The 14933-nt window shown below is 51.1% G+C and overlaps 1 protein-coding gene across 4 annotated transcripts; it reads left to right on the top strand.

Moving 5' to 3' along the window:
* The first annotated feature begins 644 nt into the window (after positions 1 to 644).
* Armc7 (armadillo repeat containing 7) lies at positions 645 to 14225 on the top strand. 4 transcript variants are annotated; one of them, XM_032913290.1, is made up of 3 exons: positions 645 to 1020; positions 1112 to 1255; positions 13267 to 14225. In XM_032913290.1, the coding sequence occupies exons 1-3, from the start codon at positions 930 to 932 to the stop codon at positions 13626 to 13628; spliced, it is 597 nt and encodes a 198-aa protein (XP_032769181.1). In that variant the 5' UTR covers positions 645 to 929; the 3' UTR covers positions 13629 to 14225. The 4 variants fall into 4 exon arrangements, with proteins under 4 accessions (XP_032769181.1, XP_032769184.1, XP_032769182.1 ...); XM_032913293.1 differs by having other exon boundaries at positions 1112 to 1191; positions 13267 to 13407; XM_032913291.1 differs by lacking the exon at positions 13267 to 14225 and adding an exon at positions 10364 to 10656.
* The last annotated feature ends 708 nt before the right edge of the window (positions 14226 to 14933 follow it).

Raw genomic sequence — 14933 nt, 5'->3', positions numbered from 1 at the left:
TCCCTGATGCTCCTTGTAACCCTAAGATTTTGTTTTGGGTTTGATGGGTGTTCTGTTTGATTGGCAGGGTTTTGCTATGTAGCCCTGGCTTGCCTTGTAGACTAGGTTGTTCTTAAACTCCGAGTTCTGGGATTAAACTACCACCATGTCTAGATAACTTTAAAATCCGTCCGCCAGGCTGTCACTCCATCCATCTTTCCCTCCCCCCTTTCTTCTCTTTCCCTCCTCCTTCCTTTTCTCCTCTTTCCCTCCTCCTTCCTTTTCTCCTCTCTCCCTCCTCTCTGCCTTCCTCCCTCCTTCATGCATCCCCACGGCGGCTGCGCAGCTGACACCTAAAGCCTCCAGCTCTAGAAATCCGGCGGGAGGGCTGGAGAGACCGCTCAGCGGTTAAGAGCACTGACAGCTCTTTCAGAGGTCCTGAGTTCAATTCCCAGCAACCACATGGTGGCTCCCAACCATCTGTAATGGGATCTGATGTCCTCCTCTGGTGTGTCTGAAGAGAGCTACAGTGTACTTATATATAATAAATAAATCTTTTAAAAAGAAACAAAGAAATCGGGCGGGAAGCCCAGGAGGCGCTCAGTAACTACGCCGACTCCGTTTCCTGGGGCGGGGCTAGAATGACTTCCGCCCTGAACCCGGAAGCGGTGTGGAGAGCGCGGTGAGGGGTGTGCCTTCGGTTCCTAAACGCCACGGTTTGTCACCCGGGTTGGATTTCGGCTTTCAAACCCGGCTCTGACAGGATCCTGAGACTCCTGGCCATCCCCACAGTGCATCCCCAACTGTCAGTCACTGCAGACTCGGATCTCAGGACTAGACTGGGTTTGCTGCCGCTCTGTCGCCGCCGGGACAGGTCAGGATCCAGGCGAGGGTTTCAGCCTTGTGGCCTCTTCCTTCCGATCCGACCTCCCAATTCCGCCGCCCCAGCCATGGCACAGAAACCCAAGATAGACCCCCACGTCGGGCGGCTAGGCTACCTGCAGGCGCTGGTCACAGAGTTCCAGGAGACCGAGAGCCAAGGTGAGAGGTGTGGGGTGGGCACAAGGGACCCCGCAGGGCTCTGACAGCAGCCGCCGCACAGGCCGGACCCCAGTGCCGCTTCCCATTGCAGACGCCAAGGAGCAAGTCCTCGCCAACCTTGCCAACTTCGCTTATGACCCGGGCAACTATCAGTACCTACGGCAACTGCAAGTCCTGGACTTATTCCTCGATTCGCTGTCCGAAGAGAATGAAACCCTCATCAAGTTTGCTATTGGTAAGAGTTAGGCTCCCTCCTCCCCGCCCCGCAAGATAGGGATTAGAGCGACTTGAGTCAGTGATGCCACTCACCGTAAAACCAGCATTATGGGAGGCTGAAGCAGGAGGATTGCTTCTACTTGGGGGCCAGCCTGGGATACAGAGTAAGACACTTTCACTAAACAAACCAGTCTTTGGGAGGGGAATCTCATCTGCCAAGGCAGACCTTCCATGTGTGGGCCACCTCCTCCTCTACACATTTTCCCCGTCACAGCTTGCTCCAAGTCTGGAAGTCACTGCTAGCTCTTTGTGTCTTTCCTTTGTCTTAGAGATAAGAAGTAAGGGAATGGGTTGAAAACTCTTAAGAAGTGCCGAGCTTGCTCTTGTATCGGTTACTGTCAAGAGAAGCAAAGGTGACTTGGAATTTGTAGCTTAGGACTCCTGCAACTGGATTATTGTAAGGCTGTTTGGATTATTCAAGATAGGTTCTTTTAAATTTGCTGTGTACATGTGTGTTTGCACGTATGTGTGAATGAGTGCGGGTATGCATGTGGCCCTCTCGCTGTATGCACGTAGTGTTTTTCAAAAGCCAGTTCTCACTGAGCACAGACAGTGGCACACGCCTTTCATCACCGCATTCCAAAGACAGAGGTAGGTGGATCTTTCAGAGTTCCAGACTGGCCTGGAGTAAGTATTGAGTTCTAGGCCATCTAGGGCTCCGTAGTAAGATGTTTTCTCTAAAAAATAAGGTGGTGGTAGTAGTAGTAGTAGTAGTAGTAGTAGTAGTAGTAGTAGTAGTAGTAGTGTTCTCCCCTTCCGGTTGCTAAGGCAGGATCTCCTGGGTCTTCAGAGTAGGACTGTGCATTCCATAGCTGGCCCATGAGCTTCCAGCTGATCCAACCTCCCATCTCTCCTAAGAGATGCTCACCGCTGCTTCTGGTTTTCTTCTGTACGTCCCTGGCGTCGAACTCAGGTCGTCAGGCTTGTGTGGCAAGCTCTTTTACCTGCTGAGCCATCTCTTCCGCCCCATGATAGTTATTATTGGGTACTCTATAAGGAAAGTACTGGCCCGGGTTTTGGGGGAGACGGTGAACAGGTTGGGGATCGTATTCTAGAAAGGGAGCTAGGTGGAGAATAAACAAGTCAGGGGGTTGGAGAGATGGCTCAGGGGTTAAGAGCACTGACTGCTCTTCCAGAGGTCCTGAGTTCAAATCCCGGCAACCACATGGTGGCTCACAACCGTCTGTAATGGGATCTGGTGCCCTCTTCTGGTGCATCTCAAAAAAACAGCTACACTGTACTCATATAAATAAAAATTAATTTAAAAAAATTAAAAAAAAAAAAAAAAAAAACAAGCAAAGCAGAAATAAGCAGCAAACTCAGATGGAGAGCCAGGAGAGTTGGCACAACTTCCGATTCGGCCATCTTGAATATGTGGTGTGGACAAAGCAGGAAGCTGTTAGAAGGAAGGCTGATGTGCTAGGAATGTTTTAAGTGAAGAGGCAGGTGGAACAGCAGGAAATCACGAGGGTTGGCACAAGGGCTTTGGATCTAAGCCATAGGGAAAAGTTTAGAATTTAAGGACAACCAAATTCTTTCAGCACATACCTTTAAACAGTAACCTCTCCCCATAGAATGTGAAAGGAACACTGGGAAAGAAACCGTCTGTAAGAATAACTTCAGGGCTGGAACGTGATGGAGTCCCTACCTGTGTCATGGTGTGTGTACCCCGTGCCTAAGGCTCTGCGGGTCAGTCCTCAGCACCATAAGAGAATCGAATGCCATTCATATCATTTAGTATTTAGTCATGCAAATGCTTTTCTGACAACACTCTAAAGAACATTCTCTGTTATTTATGGGGAAGGACAGGGCATCTGAGGTCTCACAATGTAGCCCTGGCTGGTCTGAAACTTGTCTGCCCCGTGGGGGCTGGGATTAAAGGTTGTACCACCATCCCTGGCTTCCAGAGGATAATTTGCAGAGTAAATTCCTCTACCACGTGACTCCTAAGGATGGAATTCAGGTCATGATGGTAGGTGTCTTTGCCCACTGAGACATCTTGTAGGCCCAAAAGGACATTGGTTTGTATAACTAGGATCCAGTCCAGGACCTGTGGGCCTGTGTACCCAAGGCTTTCCGTGGAAATCTCTGGCCACGCCAGGTGGGAGAGTTCAAGCGAGGAGGAAAGGGTGGGAGCAGGGAGTAGGGATTGGCGCCGTCACCTCGGGAGCAGCTGCTGCTGCTTTGAGATGCCACACTGGCAGCACTGAGCCGAGAGGGCTGAGCAGAAGCACTGAAGGCTGATTAGCCAGCAAGCGGTGAAAGGGGGGCTTCCGGCGGCGGCATTTTAGGAGAGCAGTTCCCTTCCCTGGCGGTGGTGTTACAGCTCTTACGACAGACACTCTCAGACGACAGAGTGATCTCACGCATCTTTATTCCGTCTGGATTGGGTCTTTGCATACAGTTTTGGGGTGGGTTGGGCACTAACAGTAGGTGCTTCCTATTGGCTGGTTCTGAGAGGTTAGGGATGCCTCATCTACATGTGGGAGAGCTTGGGGGTGTTGCCCCTACTTGACTGATGGCCACAAACCACTATGTGGGGAGGGGGTGTGGAAGAGAGGGGCACAGTGTTAATGTGGGCTTGGTCCTGGGAGCAGGCAAAGCTCCTATTGTCCCTTCCGGGTCTCTGGGGCTTCTAGCCTTAGCTTAGTCTTACCAGGCTCCCTCTCATGGCCCACCGTCCCACAAGGACCTGCCCGAGAGAGGTAGGGCCAGGCAGGAGCTCAAGGGCTCCTTCAGCCTCAAGGCAAGTCCACGCCTGAGCCACCAGAGACTCTTTCTCAGCAGAGAAGAAAGAAAGAAAAAATTCCAAAGACAGAGTTCCCACAGTCACACCCACTTTTCCCCACCTTAATTCCTTGCAACTATCCTGTCCATTTGCTGTAATTAGTGAGCCTGCATTGATACATCTTCATTAGCCGCTCTTTGTGTCATTCACAGGACATTCATTTGTTTTTTCCTAATACGCTTTTTTTGGCCCAAGATCCCACATGACATACATGGCTTAATCGTCAGGCCTTATTTGGGTGTTTTTGTTTCAGACACAGGGTCTCACTATAGCTCTGGACGGCCTGGAACTCTTGTTAGGATCTTTTAGTGCCAGTGTGATGTAGGCCTCTTGATTCACCTTCATGACCCAGCTGAAATTGTTTGTCCGGTGTCTCCAATATGAAGTTGCCCCGCTCCCCTTCCATGGTATTCTCTTGGGACAGAGGTTGTCACATAGATTATCTTAAATCTCTTAAAACTGTTTTACATGTATTTAGTATGCGTCTGTGTTTATGTGTGTGTCATGATAGGTACATGGAGGTTCAGGGACAACATGTAAGGGTCAATTCTCTCCTTCCACCATGGGGGATCAACGAATGACGCCCAGGTTGTCAGACTTAGCAGCAAGTGTCCTTCCCCAGTGAGCCTTCTCTCCCTCCCCTCAAGTCTCTTTTAATCCTTATGTTTGAGACATTCTGTGCCCGGGGGTGGGGTGGCTCACAACCATCTGTAATGTGATTTGTCCTCTTCTGGTGCATCTGAGGACAGCCACAGTGTACTCATATACAAATAAATAAAATTAAAAAAAAAAAAAAGGAGTTCAAGGTCAGCCTCCGTTACACAGTGAGTTTGAGGCAAGCCTCAGTTTGCAGGACCCTGACGTAAAGCCCTCTACAAGAGCACACCATTGGTCCCAGCACTCAGGATGCAGAGCCAGAGGGATCTCTGTATGTTCCAAGCTAGCTAGGATCTACATAGTGAGTACTTCTTAAAAAAATAAAAAGTAGGGGTTGGGGATTTAGCTTAGTGGTAGAGCGCTTGCCTAGGAAACGCAAGGCCCTGGGTTCGGTCCCCAGCTCCGAAAAAAAGAACCAAAAAAAAGATAAATAAATAAATAAAAGTAAGGGGCTGGAGAAATGGCTCAGTGGTTAAGAGTATTGATTGCTCTTCCAGAGGTCCTGAGTTCAATTCCCAGCAACCACATGGTGGCTCACAACCATCTGTAATGGGATCCGATGCCCTCTTCTGGTGTGTCTGAGGACAGCTACAGTGCACTCTATGCATTAAACAAACAAATAAAATAGCCAGGTGGTTGTGGCGCATACCTTTAATCATAGCACTTGGGAAACAGAAGCAGTCGGATTTTTGTGAGTTCAAGGCCAACCTGGTCTACAGAGTGAGTTCCAGGACAGCCCAGGCTAAATCCTATCTTAAAAAACCAAGTGTGCCCCACTGTTGTTGCCCTCTGAATGAGTGGCCGTCCTTCTGCCTGGGTCATGGAGCTCCTCCAGGGTAGACAGCCTGCCAACTCTGGAGAAATTTGCCCAGGCACAGAGATGCCCCTCCTGCTCCAGACAGCATCTGCCCTGCTGGCTCCTCTGCCAGCCCGGAGGCCCCACGGGAAGGCTCTGCTCTCTGGGCAGTTTCCCTGAGTGATGCCTGCCCCGCCCCTCGGGATCTGTCGGTATCAGCACTGTGTTATTGCCCCTGTCCTTTCTGTCTTCACACGGTCTAAGGCTCCAGTCTCAAGTGCGGCTCCAGCTCTCATCCTTGAATGTCTGGGGCGCTGTGTTGATCTGATTGCTCTTGTCTTTATCATATACAACGGAAAAGGAGAGTCCCAGTGGGACCCAGACACAGATTCGGTGACTGTTGTCATTCCCACCCTTGGACTGCCTCTGGCACTAAGAGGGGGCCCTGCCGAGCCCCTGCTCGGCTGCTGAAAGCACTGTCCGTCCGTCTGTCCCCCGGAGCTTCTGGTCTGCACCCGGGGAGCACTTAGGGTGGAGTTCTAAGCCCGGCTACGCCCATCTCTGCAGTTCAAGATGCCTCAGATGCTTTGGCCTAGGGCGGAAAATGGCAGAGGCCTTATGAAAGGCTGGTTCTGCAACAACCAGGCAAGAGATGAGCTGGGTCAGACTGTCATTGGCCATGTCTCCCAGAACCCAAACCAATGTCGGTCTGTTAGCAAGTAGCACATGGGCTGGATATTCATGGCCTGGGTTGGGGATCAGACACGCCTAGGTTCGGTTACCGTCTGGGTGTAATTTCCCTTCAGTCACCTGTCAGAGGGAAACTGTAAGTAGCTACTTACAGAGGGAATGAAGTAACTGGCCTTGTAGGGTCATTGCGTGCAACTACAGGATCCTCTAGGCCTCCACCCAGGGACTTGAATCCAGATCGCTTTACAGGTAACCTCTTCCAGGTAGGATGGGACAATATCCCATCGGGGAACCACCCTTCTGTTCAGGGATCCTTGCCCTCTAGAAAAGTACCCCGTGTAATGGGGTACAGTAGAATGTGGATCCGTAGCCCGACAGTAAAAGGCCTGGTGTGAGCATGCTGGTTGACTGCCTGACTATTCCAGGCCATGGCTATTAGCGCCTGTGACACTGCCATGCAGTGAGGGTGCTGGTCAGTGTGTGGGTGTTGTCACCTCTCCCCCTGGAGATGGATGTGCTTGTTAGCAGCTAGGAGATCTAGTGGGATCCTGTGGACTCTGGCTGGTGGCCTGAGGAACCCCCACCCAGATAAATCTGTGTCCTTACAAAGAATTTCAAGATGGGTCAGAGTTAAAAGTTAGCAAGTTAGTAGAAACGAGATCTTCCATGGTGTAGGTCTGAGTATGGTCATTCGGAGAGAGGATGCTTAGGAGCTCACCCAAGACGTGGGTGCAGGGGAGGTGATTATGTGGCTGCTCAAAGGATCTCACAACCGTGTTCAAAGATCTAGCGAAGTTTAAGGGCTATGTTTAAAAACTAAGTAAAGGGTTGGGGGTTTAGCTCAGTGGTAGAGCGCTTGCCTAGCAAGCGCAAGGCCCTGGGCTCGGTCCCCAGCTCCGAAAAAAAAGAAAAGAAAAAACAAACAAACAAACAAAAAAACTAAGTGAAAGGGGCTAGTGAGGTTGCTCAGCGGGGAGAGGCATTTGCTGCCTAGCCTGATAACACCCTAGTCCCCAGGACCCCACTGTAGAAGGAGAGAAGTAACTCCCCCAAGTCATCCTGATACATGCATGCCTCTGCCTCTCTGAGGCTGGGGGCCTCAGGTCTGCTGGAGCCTCTGTGTGGCTGTAGTTATTCCCCAGCTATGGTAATAGCCTGAGAGTCACAGTCGTCCCTGGCCAGCATAGGCTGGTCTGGCTGTTGTTTGGGGGAGGGAGGGGGGTGGCATTCTCCCCTGCAAAGCAAATGGGACGGAGCCCTCCTTGCACACCAGCATGCCTCTCCTCAGCAAACTTGACTCCCATATTGAAATAACCAGAGCCAGGTGCTACCCTAGGCTCCAGGCTCAAGTTCTATGCCCAGGACACCCAGCAGACACCCAGCGGACAGCCAGCAGACACCCAGCAGACACCCAGCAGACACCCAGCAGGACACCCAGCAGACACCCAGACCAAGCTCAGCTCCAAGGCCTCATTCTCCCTTGTTTGTCCCTGCCACAGTTAGGAGTTGCCTGCTGCCCCTGGTGATGCCCAGAGCTCAGGGTCACATTTAATCACAGAGGAACTAGCAGCCACTTAGTTGTAGGAAAGCTGCCCATGGTTGCGACTTTGTCTGAGCCGTGGATGGATTAAGAGGAACCAGCTCTAAAGCCAGGATCTCAGTAACACTCGAGAGTGCGTGAAAGAATGGAGCAGAAGCTGCAGTTAAAAACATCCTGTGCAGCTGTCCTGGGACAGCATGGAGATGCAGAGAATTGACAGGAAGATTTTGCTTCTCTGAAAACTGAGTCTTAGGATGCCACAGGGTACTTGTCAGTTTCGTTGCTAAAGCAGAATTCATTCCTCTGAAAAGTCGGATTAAATTGACGTCCTACATCTTGCAATACATATGACTGCCACCAGGTGGTGGCAGTGCTCAATGGCTAAGTCCTCCACTGCCTCTTTGGAAGGCAACAGTGTATGTTCGTGGTAATTAATGTCTTAGACATTTTAAAGAGTTGTTTTTCTTTTCTTATTTATTTCTTATTATTTTTAGGTGCATTGGTGTTTTGCCTGCATGTGTGTCTGTGTGAGGGTGTTGGATCTCCTGGAGCTGGAATTGTAGACAGTGTGAACTGCCGTGTAGGTGCTGAACTGAACCCGATCCCCTTAAAGATCAGCCAGTGCTCTTGACCTCTGAGTCACCTCTCCAGCCCTGTCCTTTTATTTTCCAGTAAAGTATAGTGTCATATGTGCACAGTCCCAGCTACTTGGGAGTCCTAGGCAGAGGGAGGGTCTCTTAGAGTTTGACATAACAGTTGCATGTATTTTAATTATGTGGCACTCAGCTGACCAGTATGGTACAGAATTTACAGAATCTAAAGAGTGATCCCCACATGGTGGTACATGATGTAATCCCAGTGCTGGGAGATAGGAACACGGATCTCCAGAAGTTCAAGATCAGCCTAGGCTATGTGGGGAATTCCAGGCCCTCCAGGGCTACCCAGGAAGGCCTCGTCATGTGGGATACATACACACATACATGAATAAAAGCACATTGCTTTTTCTTTTCTTTTTTCTTGTTTGTTTTTAGATAATGCCTCAATGTAGTCATGGCTGGTGTAGAATTCACTATGTAGATAGGGCTAGCCTCAAACTCACAGATATCTGTGTGGCTCTTCCTCCACGTGCTGGGATTAAGGGTGTGTTTGTATGATTGTTTGAGGCATGGTCAGATTCAATAACCCAGGATAGTTTGCAACTTACTATGTAGTCCAGGCTGGCCTTGAACTTGGAGCAAACATTGTGCCTCAGCCTCCCAAGTGCTGGCTGGACTTGTAAGTGTGAGCCATCATACCCTCGTTTAGAATTTTTTAATGTATTTACATATTTTGGGGTATGTCCTTGGCATGCAATATATCCTGCCAGCCTGGCCAACTAGCCTGGACTACATAGAAGACCCTAACTATCAGAAAGAAAGAGTTGACAAGAAGCCTCACTGTCCCTGTATACTGCTATACTGCTGTCAGCTATAGCAGCCTGTTTCCGTGCTTATGTGTTTCACAGATGTCACACACACACACACACACACACACACACACACGTACAAATGCACGCATGTGTATTTTCCTCTTACAGCTGGTGACAGCACTTTCAGGGCACTGAAGTAAAATGCAAGGGCAGATTAGTGCATTTTTATAAAGTGTATTACATTATTACTACGATGTGGGAGGGGTATATATACACGCCATTGCATGTGTGTGGGGTCAGTGCTCTCCTCCCACCCTTACGTGGGTTCCTGAGGCTGGACTGTGGTCACCAGGCATGCCCAGGTACCTTCACCTGCAATTACACTAGTGTGTTTATATTTTTGTTTTAATTTTTTTGTCTCTCTATGTAGCCCCGCCTGTCCTGAGACTCACTATGTAGACCAGGCTGGCCTTGAACTCAGAAATCTGCCTGCCTGTCTCCCAGTGGGATGAAAGGCGTGCACCAGCACTGCCTGTCCACCTTTTTAACCCCTTTCTGGCACCAGCTCCTGCTTTGTGACTCCAGGGCACCAGTTTCTCTGAGTCCAGCTCTCTTCTCAGGTTCCACCTTTCAGGGGTTTCTATGGTTACTGGTGTCCAGCAGAGCCCTGCCTTTGCCTCTAGCTCTCCGCCCCGCCCCCCATCCTTGTCTGTCCAAAGCAAATTCTTTAGCTAGTGAGGACATGCTCTTCGCTCTTCTTTCTCTTCGGTGGTGCTAGGGATGAGCCCCGAGCCCTCAAGCATCCGCCACAGCCACACCCAGTCCACCTTCTCTCCTTTGTAACTGCCTCGTAAATGGATGGATGTGCAGTAAAGTGCACACAAGCGACAGTTTAATTAATCCTTACATTCATTAAGGTATGTGCCCCTACGTGTACCAGCAGCTCCTTGGTCAAGAAGTGTCTTGTTTCTCCCATGTGCCCCAGGCAAACACAGCTCTTACTGTGGATTGCTTTTACCTGGCCTTGGTCTTTATTTAAGTGAGATTACACAGATCCATCCTAAAGCTAGCTTTTAAAAATACCTTTTAATTTTAAAAATTTCTTTGTTTATATGTTCTCATCCCTACTGCACTTTTTCCCTCTCTCCCCTCCTTTCTCTCTCTCCCCCCACCTCCCCTCTCTACCAGATCCACCCCCTCAGGTCCTCCCCTCAGAAAAGAGCAGGCCCCCTAGGGACGTCAACCAAACACCGCACATACCATCATATCAGGGCTGGACAGGGCAACCCGGCAGGAGCAACAGGGACAGACCTGCTCCCATTGCCGGGACTCCACAAGAACACCAAGGTACTCAGGCATGACATCTGCAAAGGACCTGGTCAGACCCCACAGGCTCCCTGCTCTGCGAGCCCTCAGAGTCCTGGGCGGTTGATTCTGTGAGCCATGTTCTGCCGTGCCCCTGAGCGCACCTAATGCCTGACTGTGGGCCTCTGCTCCCATCCATTGCTGGAAGAAGCCTCTGGTCTCTTTGATGATGATTCTGCTAGGCTCCTGTCACAGAACACAGAACACACTGCCGTGTGTATACACTGGGGTCTGTGTGAGTGCCATGTGTATACCCTGGGGTCTGTGTGAGTGCCCTGTGTATACCCTGGGGTCTGTGTGAGTGCCCTGTGTATACCATGGGGTCTGTGTGAGTGCCCTGTGTATACCCTGGGGTCTGTGTGAGTGCCCTGTGTATACCCTGGGGTCTGTGTGAGTGCCCTGTGTATACCCTGGGGTCTGTGTGAGTGCCCTGTGTATACCCTGGGGTCTGTGTGAGTGCCCTGTGTATACCATGGGGTCTGTGTGAGTGCCCTGTGTATACCATGGGGTCTGTGTGAGTGCCCTGTATATACCCTGGGGTCTGTGTGAGTACCCTGTGTATACCATGGGGTCTGTGTGAGTGCCCTGTATATACCCTGGGGTCTGTGTGAGTACCCTGTGTATACCCTGGGGTCCCGTGGAGGCCAGGTTTTGGATTCCCTGGAGCTGGAGTAGTAAGCCTGGTATGGGTCCTGAAGAAGAGCAGGGAGTTTTCTTTCTTTCTTTTTTTTTTTTTTAAAGATTTATTCATTTATTATATATAAGTACACTGTAGCTGTCTTCAGACACACCAGAAGAGGGCATCAGATCCCATTACAGATGGTTGTGAGCCACCATGTGGTTGCTGGGAATTGAACTCAGGACCTCTGGAAGAGCAGTCGGTGCTCTTAACCGCTGAGCTATCTCTCCAGCCCAGGAGTTTTCTTAGACACTGAGCCATCTCTCTGCCCCCCCCCCCCTTGTTTTTTTTTCGAGACAGGGCTGTACTTTGTAGCCATGCCTAGCAGGGGAACCAGGCTTTCACATTGGTGTTTTGTTTTTTTTGTTTGTTTTTTCTTTTTTTCGGAGCTGGGGACTGAACCCAGGGCCTTGCGTTTGCTAGGCAAGCGCTCTACCACCGAGCTAAATCCCTAACCCCCACATTAGTGTTTTAGTGCAAGCCCATAAGCCAACACTCAGGAGGCTGTGGCTGGACAGGATGCTAACCCAGGCTGACCTGGGCTTCGGCAAGAACTTTCTCAGAGCAAGTCCCCACAACTCTCTTGAAGACACCACCTTTCATTTTGTGTGTGTGTGTGTGTGTGTGTGTGTGTGTGTGTGTGTGTGTGAGCATGCATGCATGCACTTGAATGCAGATGTCCACATGGCCAGAAGTAGGTTTAAGATCCCCTGAAGCTGGAATCCATGCTGCCCACTGAGGGTTCCGGGGGAACAAACTCAGTCCTCTGCGAGGGCAGTGTGTACTCTTGCCTGTTGAGCCATTTTCCTAGTCTGGAGACCTCATTTATGACATTTTTTCATCCAGTAGGCTTGCTGTAATTTACTTATTGAGTGGGTTTGTTACTTATATTTAGCATGTCATGAAGTTTCTGATTTCTTTATTTCTCAATATCCCTTTGGGGGAGGGAGGGAGGAAAGGAGGATTCTGGGCCTAGAAGTCAGGGAGACTCGCATGCTGGGCAAGTGTTCTTCCACTGAGTAAACCTCAGTCCTAGGTGTTTCCTTCACAGCGCTTTTTGAGGAATGGGAGTGGATGGTTGGTTGGTTGATGGGTTTTGTTGTTGTTTTGAAACAGGGTTTCTCTGTGTAGCCCTGGAACTCTCTGTAGACCAGGCTGACCTTGAACTCAGAGATCTGCCTGACTGTGCCTCCCGAGTGCTAAGATCAAAGGCCACTGCCCAGCTCCACAGCCCTCAGCTTCACAGCAGAGAGGCATGGGGAGGTGGCTGGGTGGGGACTCTGGTGGGTCTGGTGCTGGGTCTTGGTGCCCAGCCCATTCTTCCTGTCTCAGAAACTCTCTGTCCTTCTCCTGGGCCTTCCCCTGTTCTTCATCTCCCACGGATGCTGTCAGCTAAGTCGGGGGCCTAGAGCCGAGTCAGTGCGTACAGGAAGTAGTAGTCTTACTGCAGCGAGGAGCTAGAGTGAAGCAGCATTCCCCTTAGAAAAGGCCTACAGGTCAGTGAGTTGAGAGGATCTAACTTGAGAATAGAGGGAGGGGCTTGCTCACCCTCCCCGTGGAGACACAGGCTTTGGTCTTGGATCAGTGTTCTCGCCTGCATGTATGGACTTGTGCTACATGCATTCCTGATACCTATAGAGACAAGGGAGCATTGGTGCCCCTGGAACTGGGGTCCCAGGTAATTGTGAGGCATCATGTGGGTGCTGGGAACAGAACTCAGGCCCTCTGGAAGAGCAGCCAAAGCTCTTAACCTCCGAGCCACCTCTTGACAGTTTTCAAAGTCCCTGATCTCTCACCGAGACTCTCCTACTCTTCGGAATTCTAACAGCGCAGCATGTGTGCGTCTGCTCCACTTGAAGGATGCGCACAGGGGCAGGCTGGACATCTGAAGCCCTGGCAGAGGACTGGGGCTTGGTGACCCTGCAGTCCTTGTCCATGGGCAAACTTCTCCCCAGGCCTGAGTGCTTCCTGAAGACCCACTACCCAGGGAGAAGCGGGGAGGAGTCGAGAGGAAGCCAGGAGCCAATCCCTTCTTTCCATTCTCCAGGGGGACTCTGCAACCTATGCCCGGACAAGGCCAACAAGGAGCACATCCTGCAGGCAGGAGGCCTCCCACTCATCATCAACTGCCTGTCCAGCCCTAACGAGGAGACGGTGTTATCTGCCGTCACCACACTCATGTACCTGAACTCACCCGGGACCCGCTCCCATTCTGAGCTGACCTCCCTGCCCGTGGTCCAGTGTATGCTACGCTTTTCCCTCTCAACCAACACCAGGCTCCGGAACCTGGCCCAGATATTCCTAGAGGACCTCTGTTCCCCAAGCCAGGTGGCTGAGGCCCGCAGCCAGCAGGCCCATTCTGCCCTGGGCATCCCACTGCCCAAGACTGAGGCCCCACAGCAGCCCTGATCCAGGGAGAACTCAAGATCCCGCCACTTTCTGCCCGAGACTAGTCCAGGCATAGGTTCAGGGAGCAGACGGCTCATAGCACCTGCGCCCATGCTGCCCAAGTTGGTGCCTGTGTGGCTGCATGCACGGTGGAGTCTTGGCATGACAGACATTTACATCTAGGAAAAGCCTAGGAGTGACAAAGCCAGACGGGAGATGCTTAGAGGAGAAAAGCAGAGCTGGCCTGGCTTTCATGGACTGGCACTGGATAAACTACGGAGGGAAAACCACCTCTGGTGCCCAGTGCCCAGCTGATACCGCGTGTAAAGAGCTCTGCACCTGGGAGAGCGGCCAGTGCCGTGCCTGTCCAGAGTAATTCCCATGGCTAGAGATGCAGCCGCCCTACTGGCTGGGGAAAGTGCTGTGGGCTCAACTCCTCCAGTGTTGAGGCTGAGTATCTGGTCACGGTGGACGTGGATAACTCTGCAGACCCGAAACAACCGTCTGCTCTCTGTTAGACACCATGTGAGCAATGCAGAGATGGAGTTTCTCCCCTTGGGTGTCACAGCTAATGATGGCTGACTAAATGGCCACTGGGCTCTAGGAGCGAGGCCCTGCGGTGTGAGAGCAGAATAAAGCAGTGCACAGTGCACGCCTTGTCTCTCTGGAGAGGCCCCACAGAGGATGCTGGGGGTAGACAGCCACACAGTGACTTCAGCTCCCCTGTACCAGGCGCTAAGTGTAGCATCCCTGTCCCTTCAAGTGTTGTTCTGGCCCCCTTTGCCTATGGGTCAAACAAATCTCCTGACACTTGGGTGGGAGCCCTGGACATGAACCCTTCGTGCTTTCTGCCATTCTCTCAGAAGCCTGAGCCTACAGTAGGTGCTGTCAACCCCTAGGACTTGGATGCAGACCTTCAGTGAAGACACCTCGATACTAGATATCAGAGGACCACAGTGGCTCAACCAACCTATAATCTGATCACTTGAGAGACAGAAGCGGGAGGACAGCGATGAGTCGGAGTCCAGCCTACCTACTGAGTTCCTGTCACAAAGGTCCCAATACTGTCTAAAGGACAGCCAATCCTGTAACTGGTGATCCTGCCCTCCTCTGCCACTGAGAGGAAAAAATTGAAACTAGGGGGAAAAGTGAAAAGAGTAGGCCTGACAAGAAGTTGGGGTTTAGGAAAAATGGGGGCCCTGGTCACTCAGCATAGTCTCCCTCAGATGGGCAAGGAAAAGCCAGAGGGAGGAGATGGGGGGGGTGTCTGTACCTACAGCCACTAGATGACATAAGGGAGGGAACTATCAGTGTGGCTGTCTCTCC

This window comes from Rattus rattus, chromosome 9, assembly GCF_011064425.1.
Source record: "Rattus rattus isolate New Zealand chromosome 9, Rrattus_CSIRO_v1, whole genome shotgun sequence".
Classification (NCBI taxonomy): Eukaryota; Metazoa; Chordata; class Mammalia; order Rodentia; family Muridae; genus Rattus; species Rattus rattus.
The sequence above is the reverse complement of the archived record's forward strand: the minus strand, read 5'-3'. Positions and strand labels throughout refer to the sequence as shown.